This window comes from Physella acuta, unplaced genomic scaffold, assembly GCF_028476545.2.
Source record: "Physella acuta isolate Inbredline_101_S28 unplaced genomic scaffold, ASM2847654v3 ptg000896l, whole genome shotgun sequence".
NCBI lineage: Eukaryota > Metazoa > Mollusca > Gastropoda > Physidae > Physella > Physella acuta.
In genome coordinates, this window is record NW_026732413.1 from 269,677 (window position 1) to 293,202 (window position 23,526).

Genomic DNA, 23,526 nt, shown 5'->3' on the forward strand with positions numbered 1-23,526 from the left:
CAGAACCTTAGTTAACATACCAACCAGCGCTGGTCGCAACCTTAGTTAACATACCAACCAGCTGCACAACCTTAGTTAACATACCAACCAGCTGTACAACCTTAGTTAACATACCAACCAGCTGTACAACCTTAGTTAACATACCAACCAGCGGTTGTCACAACCTTAGTTAACATACCAACCAGCGCTGATCACAACCTTAGTTAACATACCAACCAGCGCTGGTCGCAACCTTAGTTAACATACCAACCAGCTGTACAACCTTAGTTAACATACCAACCAGCTGTACAACCTTAGTTAACATACCAACCAGCGGTTGTCACAACCTTAGTTAACATACCAACCAGCGCTGATCACAACCTTAGTTAACATACCAACCAGCGCTGGTCGCAACCTTAGTTAACATACCAACCAGCTGTACAACCTTAGTTAACATACCAACCAGCGCTCGTCACAACCTTAGTTAACATACCAACCAGCGCTGATCACAACCTTAGTTAACATACCAACCAGCTGTACAACCTTAGTTAACATACCAACCAGCTGTACAACCTTAGTTAACATACCAACCAGCTGTACAACCTTAGTTAACATACCAACCAGCTGCACAACCTTAGTTAACATACCAACCAGCTGTACAACCTTAGTTAACATACCAACCAGCTGTACAACCTTAGTTAACATACCAACCAGCGGTTGTCACAACCTTAGTTAACATACCAACCAGCGCTGATCACAACCTTAGTTAACATACCAACCAGCGGTTGTCACAACCTTAGTTAACATACCAACCAGCTGTACAACCTTAGTTAACATACCAACCAGCTGTACAACCTTAGTTAACATACCAACCAGCTGTACAACCTTAGTTAACATACCAACCAGCGCTGGTCGCAACCTTAGTTAACATACCAACCAGCTGCACAACCTTAGTTAACATACCAACCAGCTGTACAACCTTAGTTAACATACCAACCAGCTGTACAACCTTAGTTAACATACCAACCAGCGGTTGTCACAACCTTAGTTAACATACCAACCAGCGCTGATCACAACCTTAGTTAACATACCAACCAGCGCTGGTCGCAACCTTAGTTAACATACCAACCAGCTGTACAACCTTAGTTAACATACCAACCAGCTGTACAACCTTAGTTAACATACCAACCAGCGGTTGTCACAACCTTAGTTAACATACCAACCAGCGCTGATCACAACCTTAGTTAACATACCAACCAGCGCTGGTCGCAACCTTAGTTAACATACCAACCAGCTGTACAACCTTAGTTAACATACCAACCAGCGCTCGTCACAACCTTAGTTAACATACCAACCAGCGCTCGTCACAACCTTAGTTAACATACCAACCAGCGGTTGTCACAACCTTAGTTAACATACCAACCAGCGCTGATCACAACCTTAGTTAACATACCAACCAGCGCTGGTCGCAACCTTAGTTAACATACCAACCAGCTGTACAACCTTAGTTAACATACCAACCAGCGCTCGTCACAACCTTAGTTAACATACCAACCAGCGCTCGTCACAACCTTAGTTAACATACCAACCAGCGCTCGTCACAACCTTAGTTAACATACCAACCAGCGCTCGTCACAACCTTAGTTAACATACCAACCAGCGCTCGTCACAACCTTAGTTAACATACCAACCAGCTGTACAACCTTAGTTAACATACCAACCAGCTGCACAACCTTAGTTAACATACCAACCAGCTGTACAACCTTAGTTAACATACCAACCAGCTGTACAACCTTAGTTAACATACCAACCAGCGGTTGTCACAACCTTAGTTAACATACCAACCAGCGCTGATCACAACCTTAGTTAACATACCAACCAGCGGTTGTCACAACCTTAGTTAACATACCAACCAGCTGTACAACCTTAGTTAACATACCAACCAGCTGTACAACCTTAGTTAACATACCAACCAGCTGTACAACCTTAGTTAACATACCAACCAGCGCTCGTCACAACCTTAGTTAACATACCAACCAGCTGTACAACCTTAGTTAACATACCAACCAGCGCTCGTCACAACCTTAGTTAACATACCAACCAGCGGTACAACCTTAGTTAACATACCAACCAGCGCTCGTCACAACCTTAGTTAACATACCAACCAGCGCTCGTCACAACCTTAGTTAACATACCAACCAGCGGTTGTCACAAACTTAGTTAACATACCAACCAGCTGTACAACCTTAGTTAACATACCAACCAGCGCTCGTCACAACCTTAGTTAACATACCAACCAGCTGTACAACCTTAGTTAACATACCAACCAGCGCTCGTCACAACCTTAGTTAACATACCAACCAGCGCTCGTCACAACCTTAGTTAACATACCAACCAGCGCTCGTCACAACCTTAGTTAACATACCAACCAGCGCTCGTCACAACCTTAGTTAACATACCAACCAGCTGTACAACCTTAGTTAACATACCAACCAGCGCTCGTCACAACCTTAGTTAACATACCAACCAGCGGTACAACCTTAGTTAACATACCAACCAGCGCTCGTCACAACCTTAGTTAACATACCAACCAGCGCTCGTCACAACCTTAGTTAACATACCAACCAGCGGTTGTCACAAACTTAGTTAACATACCAACCAGCTGTACAACCTTAGTTAACATACCAACCAGCGCTCGTCACAACCTTAGTTAACATACCAACCAGCTGTACAACCTTAGTTAACATACCAACCAGCGCTCGTCACAACCTTAGTTAACATACCAACCAGCGCTCGTCACAACCTTAGTTAACATACCAACCAGCGCTCGTCACAACCTTAGTTAACATACCAACCAGCTGTACAACCTTAGTTAACATACCAACCAGCGCTCGTCACAACCTTAGTTAACATACCAACCAGCTGTACAACCTTAGTTAACATACCAACCAGCGCTCGTCACAACCTTAGTTAACATACCAACCAGCGCTCGTCACAACCTTAGTTAACATACCAACCAGCGCTCGTCACAACCTTAGTTAACATACCAACCAGCGCTCGTCACAACCTTAGTTAACATACCAACCAGCGCTCGTCACAACCTTAGTTAACATACCAACCAGCGCTCGTCACAACCTTAGTTAACATACCAACCAGCGCTCGTCACAACCTATTAACATATTTCTGACTCGATTGTGTTGCCCAGTTGATACATGGCCTTACATCTCAAATGAAGGGAAAATTAATTTGTTACACTTAATGACCTACTTGAGAACAAAAATATTTCACACAGCTATTGACAGTCGTCCATCTTGACAGACTCTGTCTGTATGACGTCCGCGAGTCAACCCTGCTCTATTTGGTACCGGACATGAATCAGTGAAAGTAAAGCTACTAGACATAGTGCTAAACACACAATCTTTTTATATACCCAGGTTAATAAATCATAAGGATTTATTGATTTAATAAGATTAACTACTGATACATAAAGAAACAACATGTCTATAACCTATAGTATAAGCATAAGCGTATCCAGACAATTCCATAATGCATGGTTGTGGCATACGTTCTTGCTATATAATCTGCAGATATGGCCTATGCCTATACCTAACGTGGAAGGTACTAAAACTAAGAGGTTATATTTAAGTATCACATTAAAAACAAAAAAGTTGCAAGCGTGGGATGAAAAATGGTGACCACCATTAGCGACTTTGATCAAATAATTTACATTTCCAACTGCGACATTAATTAGGCAGACAATATGCGTGGCGAACACTACACGATAATTATAGCAATGAACTCGAGGTATGTTACATAACTAGGTATTCTAACCCACATCAACACATTTCTCGAAGGGCAAAAAAAAATACTAACAGAATTTATTTAGTTAGGTATTAACATGAAATCCAAAGCAGTAAATTACAGCGTTCATAGTTTGCACCAAAGTTGTTTTGAAACATTCAGTTTATGTAAAAACTGTTTATCGCCTAATTATCCGTCAGTAAAATAAAAAATACATTGTTACATAAATTATGTCAGTGGAAATAATATGAATAAAACGGTTGTTGTTGTTTCTTTTTAAATTATCTTAGTACAGCTTCCAACTGCACAGGTTTAACTGGCCTAGACACAAATCCAACAACAGTCTCCATCTCAATATTGACGCCTTTCTTTGGCTCCGTTCTCTCCGAAAGCTCAAAACGAAATTCTTTCAACAAGTAGACCATGATTGTCTTAAGTTCCATCATGGCTAACCTTTGACCCAAACAAATTCTTGGCCCGTATCCAAAGGGGATGTAAGAAAATGGGTCACGTTTTGCCTTGTTTTCTGGTGTAAACCTTTCAGGGTCGAATTTCTTAGGTTCTGGCCAAAGTTCAGGGTCAGTCATTATTATGTTTATCGGAATGGTGACGATTGCACCTTTAGGTATGGTCACACCGTTGTATGTCCGGGTTTCTGCAGCTTCACGCATCAATGAATTTACCAACGGAAACAGACGCAGACATTCGTTGATGACCTGCTCTGTGTACTTGAGCTGTGAGAGATGCTCGTACTCCAGATCTTCACCGTCTGGGATGACCTGGTCAATCTCCTCTAGTACCTTCAGCTGGACGTCTGGATTCAGCGCCAGGCAGTATAAGATTCCCTGGAGAGCAGACGACACAGTTTCGATGCCCGATATAATCAATCCAGTTGAGGTTCCAATGATCTCATCGATGCTGAGGGCTTTAGACTGAGGGTCGTGAAGTCGTGGGTCATCACTGGATACTTCCGTTTCTAAAAGTAGGTCAAGCATGTCTCGAGGGGTACCAGACCCATTTTCGCATTTCTTCACTTTTCGCTCCTTGAGGGTAGATAATACAAAATGTTTAAAATAATTATCTGAATCTCGATTGATGTAATCAGTCTGAGGTACAAATTTCATCATCAATGGAATTGCGTGTGGTACAAACTGATTTATTATATTGATGCATTTGTTTATTTTTTTATACGATACGTTAAGCAATGTCCTCGCATGATGAGCGAATTCATTCTCCTCTTTGGAGACGGCGTGGGTCTGAACCCCGAACCCCACCCTGGCTATAACCTCCGTAGAAAACTTGGAGGCCACCAGTTTAACCGAGATGAGCTCTCCCTTGGACACGCACTGCCGGATGAGTTCTGTGAGCGTCTCGGCGCTGGCCTTGATGTGTTGGAGCATGACCTTCATTTTGACGCCGGTAAACATCGGGCTGGTCACGTGACGGTGGCGCCTCCACGTGTCGCCAGTGGACACGATCAAGCTGTTGATGAACGACCCACGCGTCTGTCGAGGGTTGTACCTATAAAAACAAGATAGCTAAACTTTTTTCTATGCTACTTGCTAAGCTCATACATTAAACATTCCCAGCATTAACGAAGTAGGATATAAATAAAGAAAGGGCAGGAGTACAGACTTAGCCATCTGCTGATTGTGTACACATTGATTTATAGCAACTTACAGACATCGAAACTCATTGTTCACAGAGTTTCTTCCAGGCATCTCTTCGGGGGGTGGAGTCTACCGCCCCCCCCCCCCGAACGAAATGGAATTTATATAGAAAATATATACATTTAACAGTGTCCGCCACCCCCCGAAGAAAGTCTACCGCCCCGAAAAATTCAAGTGCCCCCCCCCCCCCCCGGAGAAAAAAGTCTGGAAGAAACACTGATTGTTCATTATCTAGAAAACTCATTTGCGTCTTATTTATATTGATAAAGTAACATGTAATAGATAAAGTAGTTGTATAGATGAGTGTATGTCTGCTTGTCTGACATATGGTTAACATATTTAGATGATATTTTAGCAATAATAATTTTGTTTTTGTTTTATAAAAATCAATCTGCAATGGAGTTTTTAATGTCACAATTGTTCATACTCTTTTCCTGATATAGTAGATGTTTATAAAAGTATATTCAACACTTTTTATACAATTATTGTATGGAACAATCCGAACTGATATTGTTAATAATAAATGCGTACTCTTTTACATCTAATTCGTTTAAATGTTTACCTGGTCATGAAGTTGTCCTTCACCAAAACCTGTTTGGCGATCTCCAAATCTTTGGTGATGAGAGTAGCCCGGTGAGGGTGAAGGCCGTACACCCCAACGTTTTTGCCGTACGTCTGGAACCATTTGTTTATCGTCTGCTCCACGCCATGACGACGAAACTCCAGCATGTGGTCTAAAAATGGTAGTGGTTTTGGTCCGGGGATTCCCGCTCTTTCCCACACACCGTGGTAGCTGGTGGCGTACCAACAGACGCTCAAGAGAAGGAGAAGAATGGCCGTCAGCACAATCTGTGTACACGTCACTTCCGGAAAAACGTCCAACAATTCAACCGACATCTGAAAAAAAATCATTTTCATTTCTTTTTTAAATACTTATCATATACAGATATGTTGCCATTAAAATTTCTCTAACTAGCGGTAACATTTATTTTTACGCTAACAATTATTTAAGGGCTCAATCCATTTCACTTTATTGTGGCCAAACGTATGGATAGTAGCTTTCAGTAATTAATATCTTGCCAATCAGTAACTTATAGTAAGTAAAATCTAGACGCGCTAGTAACTTTCGATACTTTGTACCAATACGAGATAGAGTTTTTCAGTATTTTGTACCTTGTCGGGTTAGTGACCTTTAAGGCTGTTTTCCGCAGTACAAGTAGATATAAGTATTCGCATTATAACGATTTTTGACAAAGTCAATTCAAATAACTGATCGCATTGGTTAAGTAACATCGAAACAACGTAAAATCTAGAAGAACAAAAAACCAGTGCATAATCTTCTGATTGAATAATATAATAATGTATAACAAATGTGTACTTTGATATCTTCAGAAGAACTAATGTATAACAAATGTATATCTAGAATACGACTAAAGAACTAATGTATAACAAAAAATGTCCTTGAATGAATAAGAACTTGTAAAAGTGTGCACTTTGAATACAACAGAAGATGTAATGTTTTTTAAATGTTGTCATGAATGTAATTTACGGTGTAATGTATTTTAAATGTATACCTTGAATTCAACAGATGTATTGTATTACGCATGTGAAGCTCAAATAAAATAGAACATGTAAAGTTGAACAAATATGTACCTTGAATACAACAGAAGAGGTATCACACAAGTGCACCAAAAAAACCACAGAAAAACTAACTCTCCAAAATTTGTGTAGCCTATGTTGTATAAGTCTTTTCCTTTCCGCAACAACACAAGGATTAAATTTAGAGAGTAAACAAGACTAACAGGAGCATGTAAACTCTGACCTCTAAACTCTTGCTACAAACAGTAAATACGAAAACATACGGTCTAAACTTGGGTGACATTGACATATCTGACAGCCGGTGAAGAGCTACATCTGTGTCAGCTGGAAGTCAAAAAGTGTAACAATGTATGTTATCGTGTTTACATCCTATGTTACTTGTAGGTGAATCGCTGAGCAATAGTACAGCGTCAAGTGTAATTCGTGCTAATTACGTAGCTACCTTTACTAATACTCACATTAAAGGTTTCTTTTCTGCATACTATTGCTCGGCCTAACTTGTATTCGCTGAGTTGAAACAGCCGATGATTATATTTTTAAATACGATTTATTAGCTAATCATGTAATTATGACGTAATAAAACACTGCATAGGAACATAATGAACCAATTTTTGAAGTCATACAAAATTGGCTTATTTACATGTCATTTTGCTTAGATATGTAATGATGTTTTAAATGCATGAAGTTTTGCCTTGCTACTGCTATATCGTCCTAAGTTGTCAGAAGATTCCAATTAACAATGTATCGTCCACCCCTCCCTTCTTCCATCTTAAACTAAGCATAGATCTAACCTACACTAATCATTGTTCATAAGTATTGTTCCCAAGAATAAAAAAAACTCTTTAAATTTATGTCTAAAATTAACTCATGAACAGAAAAACCACATGTCTCGAAAAGTTACAACATAAAAGGTGAGCTGTCTATTCTGTCTTTGTTTTCGTTCAATACTTTTCAACTGACTTGGTATAATAATTGAAATATTATTTTTTAAACTGTTGCCTAAATGTGCTTTTGTACCAGAACAGCCTTCCTTTCCTACTGTAATAAGATCACATATTTACTTATCCTACAGAATCATCGCACACACTATCAAAACTGCATTTCCTCACTTTTCAAATAAAACTTAAAACTCGTTAAACTTAAAAATAAATGAAAAATAAACACAGCATAATTGTTTAATATTTGAATTTTTTATTAAATATTTGCATGTGGTCGTGTATATTACAGCGTACTGAAAAACAAAATTGATTTCAATGTTAATGGAATTTCTTATGTGCCAAACCAATAACAATATGTTTATGATGTGTAAAATGCTTAGAATCGCATTCCCATATAATTCCGTTAACCCAAATGTTAATAAATCGTCGGATTCATGTTATAAATGTGGTAATGAAATATGCTTAAAATGTGTAAATGTAATTATTTTTTTTTTGTAAAAAAGCTTCTTTGTGACAAGCTTGCTACTTAAATGTGAGGATTTACTGATGTAAAATGCAATTAAATTAAAAAAATATTATTATTTAACATTTTTACATTCTTCTTTGACTTTTTAAACTCCCATGGAGCATAGACTAAATACAAATTCATTCTTTCTCTTTCCGCCTTGAGCAAATGTTTCTATTTCTTTTGAAATGTTTTAAATTAAAATAAAAGAACATTACTAAAGTTATTTTGTGTTGCTAAATTGAAAGTAACACAACAAATGGATAGAAAATATTCAGATTAAATAAAAACAATCTTGAGATGACATGATTATAAAATTACATTAATCTGTGTCTCTCGTTATGAGTAAATGGTCTATGATGGGTTGTTGTTTGGTTTCAGTAAGTCCTTTTACAAATGTTAAACCAAAAAGTCTCCGGAGTTTATCTTGGAACAGCTTCCACCTCAACAGGTTTAACTGGCCTCGACACAAACCCAACAATGGTCTCCATTTCAATGTTGACGCCTTTCTTCGGCTCCGTTCTCTCCGAAAGCTCAAAACGAAATTCTTTCAACAAGTAGACCATGATTGTCTTGAGCTCCATCATGGCTAACCTTTGACCCAAACAAATTCTTGGACCGTAGCCAAAGGGCATGTAAGAAAATGGGTCACGTTTTGCTTTGTTTTCTGGTGTAAATCTTGTAGGGTCGAATTTCTTAGGTTCTGGCCAAAATTCAGGGTCGGTCATTATCAGATTTATCGGAATGGTGACGATTGCACCTTTAGGTATGGTGACACCGTTGTATGTCCGGGTTTCTGCCGTTACACGCATCAATGAAGTTAACAAAGGAAACAGCCGCAGACATTCGTTGATTCCCTGCTCTGTGTACTTGAGTTGTGAGAGATGCTCGTACTCCAGATCTTCACCGTCTGGGATGACCTGGTCAATCTCCTCTAGTACCTTCAGCTGGACGTCTGGATTCAGGGCCAGACAGTATAAAATTCCCTGGAGAGCAGAGGACACAGTTTCTACGCCTGCTAGAATTAATGCAGTTGAGTTTCCTATTATTTCATCTCTGCTGAGGGCTTTAGACTGAGGATCGTGAAGTCGCGGGTCATCTTTGGCTACTTCCGTTTCTGAAAGTAGGTCAAGCATGTCACGAGGGTTACCAGACCCAGTTTTGGTCTTCTCCTCTTTTCGCTCGTTGAGGGTCGATGATACAATATGTTCAAAATAAGTATCTGAATCGCGGTTGATGAAATCAATTTGGGGCAGCAATTTCATCATCAAAGGAAGAACGTGTGGAACAAAGTGATTAATCATATCAATAGTATTGTTCAATTTTCTAGTTGCCACGTTAACCAGTGTCCTGGCATAGTGAGCGAATTCATTCTCCTCTTTGGAGACGGCGTGGGTCTGAACCCCGAAGCCCACCCTGGCTATAACCTCCGTAGAAAACTTGGAGGCCACCAGTTTAACCGAGATGAGCTCTCCCTTGGACACGCACTGCCGGATGAGTTCTGTGAGCGTCTCGGCGCTGGCCTTGATGTGTTGGAGCATGACCTTCATCTTGACGCCGGTAAACATCGGGCTGGTCACGTGACGGTGACGCCTCCACCTGTCGTCTGTGGCCGCTAGCAAGCCGTTGGCGAAAGACCTCTGCGTCGTTCGTGGACGGTACCTGCAAAACGGGAACAGAATAGTTGTTAAAATGTTGTTTGACTAGATCGTTCTCTTTGTGATTACAAAACATTTAAACGAATATCTCATGCTTTGCGCCTATGAAAGATTGTGTTTACAAGAATTTAACATGAATGTTGCATCTATAACTTTTACATCTCGTAGGTTTGGAGTTTATGACGTTTATGACGGAAAATGAGTAGAGCTGGATTGTTCAAAAAATGTACATACCATAGGCTTACATTTTAATTTTTTTAATTGAATTCTTTTTTTATTGCTTAACAACTTTTTACCGTGCTTCTTGTTTTTGTAAATATTAATACAAATATTTAAAGATACTTAATCTTCATGCTAAAATTGTCATTATTAAATACTGATTGCCGATGCTTTATAAAAAAATATAATCGTTATGGTGAATAATAATTTATTATTGGTGGTAACTTCTTTTAAAATGAGACAGCTTAATGACAATTGTAATTGCTAATTGTTTTTCGGGTGGGGGATAGAACTAAGTAATACATCTAACATTTTGTGACGATGTGTGACGTTGGAGAAATGTAAAAATAGGTGAAAAGTGTGACGCCATTGATGGCCAAACACAAACTTACAGGTAACGAATAAGATCGTTCATTTTATCGAGAATGCATCTGTTATATATAGTATATAATTTTTAATGTAATAATTGTGTATTTGTTTGTGTTTTCAGACATTAAAACTATATTAAATATTTGCTTTTTTTTTTTACTTCATTAAGAACTGGAATGATTCTGGTAATTAGAAAAGCGCAATAGACATATGCTATTATATATAGGACTGTCAAACTTTTACCTAGTCATAAAGTTATCAAAATCCTTAACCAAAACCTGTTTGGCGATCTCCAAATCTTTGGTGATGAGAGTAGCCCGGTGAGGGTGAAGGCCGTACACCCCAACGTTTTTGCCGTACGTCTGGAACCATTTGTTTATCGTCTGCTCCACGCCATGACGACGAAACTCCAGCATGTGGTCTAAAAATGGCAGTGGTTTTGGTCCGGGGATTCCCGCCCTTTCCCACACACCGTGGTAGCTGGTGGCGTACCAATAGACGCTCAAGAGAAGGAGAAGAATGGCCGTCAGCACAATCTGTGTACACGTCACTTCCGGAAAAACGTCCAATAGTTCAACCGACATCTGAAAACAATTATTAAAAGTTATTGTATATTACCCTTGCTGATTTTATACCTAACTGTACTGAATATTAGCCTACTTGTATTGATTATATCCTTGTCTGTACCGAAATATTTGCCTACATGTACTGATTGTATCCTAGTATGTACTGAATATATGCCTTCATGTACTGATTATATCCTAACTTGTGTTGTTTACGTTCCAACCTGTACTGATTAAATCCCACACCTTGCCCTAGAATTTTTTTCTTACCAACCATACCTAGGTTGGCCTCCTTCTTCTTTAAAACAGCCATTTATTTATTGCATCCAACAAAACATGTAAAGACCCAAACTTAGCAATGGTAAGTTATGCTATCTTTGTAGGCTAGCAGCTTCAATTATCTCAATAGACGGACTATTAGCTTTAAGTACATAGTAACTAGCCGAGTTAATAGCTTTCAGTATCTAGACGGGTATGTAGCTTTCGACACTCATGATATAGGCGGACTAGTAGTGAAACGTTTTTAAATTTGTTTTCTTTACATTACGATCTTTTGAAAAGTAAATTAATTGTTAATATTGTTTTTAAAACCCGAAGGTAAAAAAAATGTATATGTTACTTACTTCGGTGATCTTAAACTGGTTTACAGTGTGACACGAGTGAACCTGGAACACGACACTGAAGAACTAACTCCACAGATATAATTCTCTAATTCTCGCTTTTTATAGGCCTCTCTCTGTTTCTGCTGGCAACACGACGGCACGAGCCGTCAGCACAGAGAACGTGTGAACTTTGACCTACTTTTTTGTTACACTTAATAAACGCATAAAAGTGTCAAAAATGTCAGACCCGGTGAAGTACTTCTGATCAGTTTATAGAAAGTTGTAACTAGGTCAGCTCAACACCAAAAAGTGTAACAATATATTGTTTACAGTTTAAAGTTACGTAAAAGATCACGGTACACTTAACAGCTGTAATTTATCATAGCCAAAATACAGTTAAAATTGAATAACAGCGTTGATTTCAGACAAATAGTTTGACAAGACTTATTTCAAGCGCTGAGTGCATTTGCGAAAATGCTGCGTGCTCGCCGTGATGCTACATCCAACATGAAGTTTGTTGGCATCAGACGCTGCCTAGACGAGAAATATTGCCTAGACCCCCTCCCCCTTTCACTAGTCTCACAAACAAAGCCAAACATTCCTCGACACGATCTTCCCCTTTCGTGCCCAAGACACATGGGGCAGATGAAGTAGAGTTCATCTTCTTCAAAGACCTCGGTATATGAAGGATAGTGTGGTCAGCACTATGCCCAGCCGCCTTTGTTTCCCTAAAGTGAGTTAGGTACCCATCAGAGCTGGGTGGATGCAGAGACGCTCCACTGACTTCAACCCGTATTAGAACTCGAAACTCTCGGGTTAGCAGTCTAGCTCTCTACCGCTAGGCCACGCCGTTCCACACCTGCCGCTAATTTAACCTCACAAACTTCTGTTCACGACACTACCCTCTCTTCCTAACAGAGAGTTAAAAGTTTTCTTTGTTCTTAAAATGTACAAGATAAATGTCAGTTCTTCGCACGTTACACAAGTCCTACTCCTCACAATCCCCTCAGTGTGCGACTAAACTAAAACGCGGGCTCAGCGCATTTTGTCAAAACTATTTAGGCCAAAGACAAAAGTAAACAAAGACGTTAGAAAACACGAGCTGAACTTCCTAATATCAAAACTATCAAATCAACAACTTCATATAGACATTCTCATATCGACATCCTAATATCAACTTCCGAATATCAACATCCTCAAATCAACATCCACATATGAACAACTTAGATCAGTTTCCTGTATCAACGTCCGAATATTAACATTCTCACATCATCACATTAACATCCTCATATCAATATCCTGATATTAACATCATTATATCCTCTTAATAATATATTTGTATCCACATCTTTATATCAAGGGCAAAAAGTAAATATAATACTGTTGGATCTCTATATATATATATATATATATATATATATATATATATATATATATATATATATATATATATATATATATATACATATATATATATATATATATATATATATATATATATATATATATATATATATATATATATATATATATATATAATATTTATATAACGAAAAGAAAAGAAGAAAAAACAAAATCGTTTTCAAGTCAGCAATCTTTTAATGTTTAGAGACTTCGAGAGCAAAAAGCGTAACAAAGAACAAAATCCAGGTCATCCACCAACTACGGTAGCATAGACATACCTCCACAGAACACTGACCTAACCGTCCGTTCCAGTTGAACGAGCCGACCTGACACTGTACGATACGACAAAGATTTAGGAATAATCCTGTTCTCATTGTCCGTAGTGGACTCTTCCAAATATGGGGGTGTTAAGTTGTTAAAAGTATTGTAATATCAGATTAAGCGGGGAGTGGGGACCTAAAATTAGCACAAGGGCTATTGTGAGACTTTATTAGATTTTGATTAAGGCTATTTTATTGTTGATATCAAGTAATATTAACTCATAGTATACTATCAATAACCCATCCGCCCTTTTTAAGAAGACTTCATTGTTGTGGCTTAATCGGACATGGATACAATGTTAGACTACAAATTTAGGCTGTTCAAGGAAGTTATGGCTTTTAAAATGTATTTTAAAATTTGTTAGCGATCAACTTATCCATTATCTTAATTAAAAATACTAAGCCCAGACCTAACATTAACCAGTCAACTATTCGTGTAATGTTTGTCGTGCTTATAAAATTCGAAAACTAACTTGCTAACTTACATATTACTTTCATTACTTGTTTGTTGCATGAATGTGTATTGTTGACTTGTATTATATCCTTACATTGTATTATATTATTCATTAGCATCATAAGCATGTATCTTGAGCTTGCATTATTGTATTCTAAACGTGTATCTTTGTTTCAATAATTTATATTACTTTTCTAAATAAAATCTTTGATTAGCATCATTAACTTTTATCATTAATTTGCTACATTTCGTCTCTTTGACTTTTCAACTAGCATTGACCACTTTCACAAAAATAATGACTTATATCCATTATGTCATAATTACTGGTATCTGAATGCCATGATGAGTTGTACACCTATCTACACAAAAATCATAACGCCTCCTTCTCTCCTTGGATATAAATATAACAACAAGAAATCTTATCTATTTAGTTCTACACGTTAAACGAGCTCATACACTCCAATTTGGGTCAAGCTAATCTCAAACCTTGCTGAAAACAAAGCAGCAAGCTTGGAGGTTAAAATTTATAACAATAAAGCAGCAACTGGCCTATAATAACTTTGTAGCATTCTAAATCTAAACAGTCTTCGTTGTTACGCTTTGTTACATTCAAAACAGACTTAGTTGTTTCACTTTATAACTGTGTAAAATCTTCGTTTTTACACTTTATTGTATTTAACCTAAACAGTCTTGGTTGTTATACTTTATAACATTCTAAACAGTCTTCGAAGTTATACTTTACTGCCTTATAAACTATACTTGCTCCCTAGTTCCAGATTGTAGCATTGTAAATCCACAGACATTACTGTTACACTTTCTAACCTAGAAAAGTGCTCAGGCTTGACAACATTGAAAACTACACTGTTTTAGTTGTTACACTTTATAACATCGTAGCCATGAACTAACCTTTTATAACTTTGTAACATTCTAATCTTAACAGTCCACGTTGTTACACTTTGTTACATTTTAAATTGCATTGCCTTGGTCGTTACAGTTTCTATCCTTGTAAACTCCCCAGCCTTGATTGTTACACTTTCTGGCCTTGTGAAGTGCACAAGCTCCCTAACACTGAAAAATTCACTGGCTTGGTTGTCGCGCTTTATAACGTTGTAAACATTGCACAAGCGGACCAATGATTGGGTTAAACAGCCAGATCCGTACTAGGTCTGGGTAACGCCTGCTACAGGGGTTCTAAAAATATTATTCCGTTGACGCTTATTGGCGAAGGACAATGTTATTATGTAAAGACTTTTAATGGGGAAGTTTCACCCAAACAAAGGGAAACGACAATTTTTAAAAATCACAAAAACACTACGATAAATATATACATGTGAAATGCTAACTGGTTATTTTGACCTCACAACTTTAAATAGAACAAAAAAAATAAGCGTATGTTTAAAGAAAAATAAAATTATTTTAACAAATATTTTACAAATGTGTAAAGAAGTATTACTATTGTAAACCTGTAAACAAGCCGATGATAAAGACTTACTAAAGCGAACATGGCACTGCAAACTGACGCTAAAAAAATACTTCTGGTTGGGGAAAACATTGATTTTGTAATGTTTATTGTTTTAGTTAAGATAGGTTTGAAAAGACTTCGTTTTCAAATTTCAATCCCAATGCTATATTTTTATTACCTGCAATAGAAGTTAAATCTTAACAGATTTTTTACTAGCTTTCCTGAAAAATTACCTAAGTTTAACTAACATAAGTAAAACGTTTGGGTCAAATTATTCTTTTTATTTTGTTGCCTCATACATAGGCTTTTATTTATACACTGTCTTATAGCTGCGAGTAAACAAACGTACTTGAATAGGTATACCAGTTTCGTTTGTTTTGTTTGTTTTTTGTTGGGTGGAGGGGTTGTTTATCGATTTCCCGTTGTCAGGGTGACACTCCCAGTCCCCCTTAAATATACCAAAAAAGAATTTTTAAAATTGAGCTACGTTCCCTTTTTAAAATAGGATGAGATTTTGTCACCCCAAATTTAGAACCCATGATTAAAATGAAAACAAATTTTTCTAAACGCGTTTTGTTACACTTTTTGACACTTTGCTTCCTGGCTCCAGAGTTCTCCCACCCCCACCCCACCCCTCCACATCACCGCCACCACCACAAACAACTTTTTTTAAGTTTTTATGTAAGTCACATAGTCTGTCTGTATGTAGGTGGGTGGGTCTTTAGTCAAATCATGGCCAAACTCAATTTGGACCAACTTCTAAATCAGAGTTTACGTTTAAAATGTCCAGAAAAAACATCGTCTAAGATAAAAGCGTTAGTATAATATCTTATTTTCAATCTAGTTAGATTTTAAATTAGCTGTTGAAAAATTCAATATCTATTTAATATTTTAACTTTTACCATTCCTAATTATGATAAAATACAACAATATGAAAAGCTCTATAATAGCAAGTTACAATGAAAGAGAAGGTGGATAAAATGTTTCAGAGGATTGATGAGCGACAAATGCTTTAAAAAAGAAAGTTTGTTATGTCTTCTCCAGTGCATGTAAACGCCTGTTGTCTTATAAGTTTTTACATTTTTTTATCATCATAAACTCTGGTTTTGTTTTGTTTTTATATTTGTTGTTTGTCTTTTAAAGCGAGAAATAAGGGGGTGGGGGGAATTTAGGCCGCCATGTACGCATGTGGATAGTTCCAGTTTTCAAGACACCGCGATTAGTCGAAGGTTAGAGGTCAGAGGTCAGAGGTCTTGTTTTCTTTCTGCACTTGTTCTTGTTTGGTGCGGCGACGATGAATTGCTGACAGAAGGGGGCTATATAAGGAACGACTTATGCTGCAGAATTACTTTGTATAAGAGAAGTGACTGGAGAGTTACTTTATATAAGTGAAGGGACTGGAGAATTACTTTATATAAGAGAAGTGACTGGAGAATTACTTTATAAAAGAAAGGTTACTTTATACAATAAGGGACTTGTGCGGTAAAACTACTTAAACTTCAAGCCAATTCAAGGTAAGATTTGTTTTGTTTTTTATATTTGAACTTTTTTTTTTCACACTTTAGGCAGCAATTAATAAATATTTTAGTTATTTGCTTGTAACATAGGACAAATTATGTGTTACACATTAATGGTAATTGAAATTTTGGTAATGAAATTAATCATGTAATTTAATAAATGTAATGTAATTGCTTTATTTTTTTAATGGATCGCGTTCAATAAGGCAATTATTTCAAACCCTAAGTGACAGTATATTAAATCGCTATGCAATAAATCCTTATAAAATACCTTAATAGGATAAAAAGAATGTAGATATATTTCATTGGATGTATTTTTTTCTTAAATAACTAAGTCCCCCTAAGATGGGTCAGCTATATTAGAGTTAAAGTGATATTATGATCTGGAAATCATCTATAATAATAGTTTCGCTGTCTCTCTATCTATCTATCTGTCTGACAAGAACGCTCTAGAGAAAACACAAGGAATTTAAAAACCTGCACAGTAATTCGAAAAACGAAATATGACGTCGACACATTTAGCGCACAGAGTAGAAAATAATCTCAAACCCAGAGAGTGCACACAGTTATATGACGTCATTGATTATCGAGTAAACATATTCAATACAAAGGCAATTTGGTCTAATCTAAGTGGTTTGCGTGAAGAGTTTCTTGCATACAATTCTTCGGGTAGGGGCGAAGCCCCACCCCCCGTGTAAGAACGTCTGAGCCCCTCCCCCTCCCCAACTCAAAAGAAATTTCCTCATCGATACTCTATAATAAAATTAATGTGTCTAATCTAAAAAGTGGTTTTCTTGCAATGGGACGGTAGACATGTTTTTTTTTTGGGGGGGGGGGGGGGGTGGAGGGGTGGGTGGGGGGTGTGTGGAGGGGTGGGGGGGGTGTGTGGGGGGGGTGGGGGTGGGGGGTGGGGGTGGTGTGTGGGGGGTGGGTTGGTTTCAGTGTTTCTTTCAGACTTTTTCCTCCCCGGAGAGGGGTGGGGGTACTTGAAATTTTCGGGGGCGGGGGTAGAATTTTCTGGGAGGGGGCGGACACTGGAAAAAGTATATAATTATATTTCGTTGAATGGGACGGTAGACATGGTTTTTTTTGGGGGGGGGGGGGCGGTGGAGGGGGGGGGGGTTGGAGGGGTGGGGGGTGGGGGTGGGGGTGGGGGGGCGGTGTGTGGAGGGGGTGGTGTGTGTGGGGGGTGGGGATGGTGTGTGGGGGTGGGGGTGGTGTGTGGGGGTGGGGGTGGTGTGTGGGGGGTGGGTTGGTTTCAGTGTTTCTTTCAGACTTTTTCCTCCCCGGAGAGGGGTGGGGGGTACTTGAAATTTTCGGGGGCGGGGGTAGAATTTTCGGGGAGGGGCGGACACTGGAAAAAGTATATAATTATATTTCGTTGAATGGGACGGTAGACATGTTTTTTTAGGGGGGGGGGGGTTGTGGGTGGGGGGTGGGGGGAGGGGGGGGTGTGTGGGGGGGGATGGGGGGTGAGTGGGGGGGGGGGTGGTTTTAATTTAGACTTTTTCCTCCCCGGAGAGGGGTGGGGGGTACTTGAAATTTTCGGGGGCGGGGGGTAGAATTTTCGGGGAGGGGGCGGACACTGGAAAAAGTATATAATTATATTTTGTTGAATGGGACGGTAGACATGCTTTTTTTGGGGGGGGGGGGGGGGGGGGGTGGGGGGTGGGGGGGGGTGGTGTGTGTGTGTGTGGGGGGGGGGGGGGTGGGGGTGAGTGGGGGGTGGTTTTAATTTAGACTTTTTCCTCCCCGGAGAGGGGTGAGGGTACTTGAAATTTTCGGGGGCGGGTGTAGAATTTTCGGGGAGGGGGCGGACACTGGAAAAAGTATATAATTATATTTCGTTGAATGGGACGGTAGACATGTTTTTTTTGGGGGGGGGGGGTGGGGGTGGGGGGTGGTGTGTGTGTGGGGTGGTGTGTGTAGGGGTGGGGGGTGGGGGGGTGGTGTGTGGGGGGGGGGGGGTGGTGTGTGGGGGGGGGGGGGTGGGGGGTTGGGGTCGTGTGGGTGGGGGTGTGGGTGGGGGTGGGGGTGGTGTGTGTGGGGGGGGGGTGGTTTTTGTTTAGAGAAAAGAGACAGCACTATCAACCTAGCGCCCGGTGTATCCTTCCTCAACGGGCCATTTTTCTCGTAAGCAATATTGGGGTAAGCGTCATCCCCAATCACATGTAAAATTCCCTTACTCTATACAGCTACATATCAGCGCTGATGAACCCGTGGAGGTATTAAAAACGTCCCCAAAGTATCAACATTTCAAAACAGTGGTTGTTTTTTTTTAGATGTAGCCTATGTGTTATGTTTCAAAATTAATTTTTTATGTACATTTTGTTATTATTATTTTTCAAGATGTCCGTTGAACTGTTGGGCAGTTTACCGGAAGTGACGTGTACACAGATTGTGCTGACGGCCATTCTTCTCCTTCTCTTGAGCGTCTATTGGTACGCCACCAGCTACCACGGTGTGTGGGAAAGAGCGGGAATCCCCGGACCAAAACCACTACCATTTTTAGACCACATGCTGGAGTTTCGTCGTCATGGCGTGGAGCAGACGATAAACAAATGGTTCAAGACGTACGGTAAAAACGTTGGGGTGTACGGCCTTCACCCTCACCGGGCTACTCTCATCACCAAAGATTTGGAGCTCGCCAAACAGGTTTTGGTGAAGGATTTTGACAACTTCGTGACTAGGTAATTTTAACAAGTTTTTTTTTTCTGCAAGAATATTTATTCTAATGAAATTTATATTGAAAAATTGAAGATAGGAGCAGGTATTAAAAGACACGTAAAACTAAAAACTGATTCAAATAAGTATGTATTTATCTATTCAGATACCGACCAAGATCGTCTAAAGGCTCGTTTGTGGACGGTATATCTTCAACAACAGACGACAGGTGGAGGCGTCACCGTCACGTGACCAGCCCGATGTTTACCGGCGTCAAGATGAAGGTCATGCTCCAACACATCAAGGCCAGCGCCGAGACGCTCACAGAACTCATCCGGCAGTGCGTGTCCAAGGGAGAGCTCATCTCGGTTAAACTGGTGGCCTCCAAGTTTTCTACGGAGGTTATAGCCAGAGTGGGCTTCGGGGTTCAGACCCACGCCGTCTCCAAAGAGGAGAGCGAATTCGCTCATTATGCCAGGACATTTGTTAACGTATCAAACGATGGTTTTAACAAATGTATCGATTTGATAAATCATTTTGTACCACATGTGCTTTCTCTGATGATGAAAGTTTTTCCACGAACAGATTTCGTCAATATAGATTCGGACAATTATTTTAAAACAATTGTCACCTCAACGATCAAGCAACGAAAGGAGGAGAAAATCAAAACCCATGCTGGTAAAGTACGAGACATGCTTGACCTACTTTTAGAAACGGAAGTAGCCAAAGATGACCCGCGACTTAATGACCCTCAGTCTAAAGCCCTCAGCAAAGATGAGATAGTAGGAAACTCTACCATGTTAATTTTAGCTGGTGTAGAAACTGTGTCGTCTGCTCTCCAGGGAATTTTATACTGCCTGGCACTGAATCCAGACGTCCAGCTGAAGGTACTAGAGGAGATTGACCAGGTCATCCCAGACGGTGAAGATCTGGAGTACGAGCATCTCTCACAGCTCAAGTACACAGAGCAGGTCATCAACGAATGTCTGCGTCTGTTTCCGTTGATAATTTTCTTGATGCGTGAAGCTTCAGAAACCCGGACATACAACGGTGTCACCATACCTAAAGGTGCCATCGTCACCATTCCGATAAATCTGATAATGACCGACCCTGAACTTTGGCCAGAACCTAAGAAATTCGACCCTGAAAGGTTTACACCAGAAAACAAAGCAAAACGTGACCCATTTTCTTACATGCCCTTTGGCTACGGGCCAAGAATTTGTTTGGGTCAAAGGTTAGCCATGATGGAGCTCAAGACAATCATGGTCTACTTGTTGAAAGAATTTCGCTTTGAGCTCTCGGAGAGAACGGAGCCGAAGAAAGGCGTGGACATTGAAATGGAGACCATTGGTGGATTTGTGTTGAGGCCAGTTAAACCTGTTGAGGTGGAGGCTGTTCCAAGATAAACGTTAAACCACAAAACTAAAAAATAACAAAATGTGTATCTCTGTTTATTTTGTATATTATATCAATTAAAATATATATTTGGAAATGTTTAACACTGGAAAATAATCGTAGTATTCTTTTGAAATTAGAAAAAAAAAATAACAAGATAAGTGAAAGAGGGAGGGTGGGTGGCTGTATGGGCAACCGGGGAGCCGGACGTTTTCCCGAAAGACACTTGCCCGAATGCCGTTTGCCCGAAGGCCGATTTCCCGAATGGACACTTGCCCGAATGCGACAAATGCCCGAATGGACACTTGCCCGAATGCGACAAACGCCCGAATGGACACTTGCCCGAATGCGACAAATGCCCGAATGGACACTTGCCCGAATGCGACAAATGCCCGAATGGACACTTGCCCGAATGCGACAAATGCCCGAATGACACTTGCCCGAAGGCCGTTTGCCCGAAAAATGTAAATATTAAATAATAAATAATATTTCCAAATAGACATTCTTTCATCAATTTAAGTTTGAAATTTTGATTATAAACACAAATCTAAGCATAAAACAAAGTTGTTTATATTTTTAAATTTAACTTTTAATTTTTTTAAATCAAAACTGAGAAAGTACAGTAAGAAAAACTTTATTCTTTAATAAATGTAAGGTGATGTTGGCGGCGGTGTTCTAACATTCTTTAGATGAATGTTTTGAACACCTTGTTTAGCCGACGTGTTGCGGTGGTTATATAGCTTTTATGACACGGCGTAGGCGGCGCTGCGTCTAGCAACATTGAACAGAGGCGAGTTTGTTTGTTTCTCTTATTATGCTTAACTTGTGTGGTGATCATTTAACAAAAGAATAAGGCGAGGTCTAGGTGCCAAATTTAAAAACTAAACGTAGTCAAATATGTTTGATCTCCATTTAATGCACCTTGTTAAGACAATGTGTTGAAGCGATTACTTAATAAAGAAAGCAAAACTCATTTTAAATTGCGGAGATGAATGAAAATTGTATTTTTGTCTAATTTCATATATGGAAGAGAAAGTATGTTTCTACACTTTTTAAATATTAAATACAAATTAATTTAAAATGTCTGCGCGGTAATATATAATATTATTTTTTTCACTTTCTTTTTGCGTAGATGTGTTTTGTTTACCAACATTTTAAATTTAAATTGATTACGAATGATTATTTAGTAATATATAATGTTAACATTTTTCGGGCAAACGGCCTTCGGGCAAGTGGCATTCGGGCATTTGTCGCATTCGGGCAAGTGTCCATTCGGGCATTTGTCCCATTCGGGCAAGTGTCCATTCGGGCATTTGTCGCATTCGGGCAAGTGTCCATTCGGGCATTTGTCCCATTCGGGCAAGTGTCCATTTGGGCATTTGTCGCATTCGGGCAAGTGTCCGTTCGGGCATTTGTCGCATTCGGGCAAGTGTCCATTCGGGAAATCGGCCTTCGGGCAAACGGCATTCGGGCAAGTGTCTTTCGGGAATTTGTCGTAGACCCGGGCAACCGAAAGATATATCATGTCTAAAAACGTGAGTTCATGCAAACAACAATTTTTTTAAACTGTATTCTACACATTACATTGAAGGCTACTCATATATCTTTTGCATTTAAGCTTTGTCTCAATGTAATGGTTTGTTTTTTTTCTTTTAATTATTTGTAGTGTTTTAAGCAAGTGTATGATATATTATGTCTAAAGGTGTGAGTTCATACAGAGAACATTATTTTTTAATTGTACTCTACACATTGCATTGTAGGCAACTCCTATATCTTTTGCATTAAAGCTTTATCTCAATGTAATGGTTTTTTTATTCCTTTTAATGATTTGTAGTGTTATGAGGAAGTGTATGACTAATAATCAAAGTATTCATTAAAAACAATGTTAAGAAACAATAATTGATTGCGTTGCTTGTTTTATAATTAGTATTTTCGTGATTCAAGGCACAACACCACGGGGCAATCACCTTAACGAGTCCGATAAATTCAAAGAACGTTTGCCCGATTAAAATTAATTACATTTACATAATTAATTATAATAGTGCAATTTAAGCAGGATGTAGAAATCGTCGTTTACTGACCGGGGGGTAATGTCCTAACTGCCCCTCCCAGGCCCTTCCTGATGGGATTCACTTCTGCCTGCCATATCAAGTTAGAAAACTCACAATTCACTTTTTACGAGCCAATCCTAACGTGGATTATTAGGCCCATGGGATTTAAGTTAATTTATCTCAGAAATAGTCGCCATGTATTAAGGTAACGTTTTTTAAAGAAGTAGCGAAAGACATTTTGGCATGGCCAGGGTTTTGGAAAAAACATATCATCAGTTGTAACGAACAGAGTTTCTTCCAGGCATCTACATATACTTTTGCCAGTGCCCGCCCCCGGAAAATGTTTCTCCCCCCCC

The 23,526-nt window shown here is 39.2% G+C and overlaps 3 protein-coding genes across 4 annotated transcripts; 1 reads left to right on the plus strand and 2 right to left on the minus strand.

Annotated features, from left to right (window-relative positions):
• Window positions 1-3,891: 3,891 nt before the first annotated feature.
• On the minus strand, window positions 3,892-7,205 carry LOC131952951 (cytochrome P450 3A24-like). Its single transcript, XM_059315892.1, has 3 exons — window positions 7,104-7,205; window positions 6,013-6,347; window positions 3,892-5,301 (listed from the first exon to the last, which is right to left on the minus strand). Exons 2-3 carry the CDS (start codon window positions 6,345-6,347, stop codon window positions 4,062-4,064), a joined length of 1,575 nt encoding a protein of 524 aa, XP_059171875.1. The 5' UTR covers window positions 7,104-7,205; the 3' UTR covers window positions 3,892-4,061.
• Window positions 7,206-8,219: 1,014 nt separating this feature from the next.
• Window positions 8,220-15,125, minus strand: LOC131952952 (cytochrome P450 3A16). 2 transcript variants are annotated; one of them, XM_059315894.1, is made up of 3 exons: window positions 14,988-15,125; window positions 10,982-11,322; window positions 8,220-10,154 (listed from the first exon to the last, which is right to left on the minus strand). In XM_059315894.1, the coding sequence occupies exons 2-3, from the start codon at window positions 11,320-11,322 to the stop codon at window positions 8,915-8,917; spliced, it is 1,581 nt and encodes a 526-aa protein (XP_059171877.1). In that variant the 5' UTR covers window positions 14,988-15,125; the 3' UTR covers window positions 8,220-8,914. The 2 variants fall into 2 exon arrangements, with proteins under 2 accessions (XP_059171877.1, XP_059171876.1); XM_059315893.1 differs by lacking the exon at window positions 14,988-15,125 and adding an exon at window positions 11,925-12,053.
• Window positions 15,126-16,872: 1,747 nt separating this feature from the next.
• LOC131952957 (cytochrome P450 3A21-like) lies at window positions 16,873-21,304 on the plus strand. The gene is made up of 3 exons (XM_059315898.1): window positions 16,873-17,057; window positions 19,410-19,750; window positions 19,891-21,304. Exons 2-3 carry the CDS (start codon window positions 19,410-19,412, stop codon window positions 21,128-21,130), a joined length of 1,581 nt encoding a protein of 526 aa, XP_059171881.1. The 5' UTR covers window positions 16,873-17,057; the 3' UTR covers window positions 21,131-21,304.
• The last annotated feature ends 2,222 nt before the right edge of the window (window positions 21,305-23,526 follow it).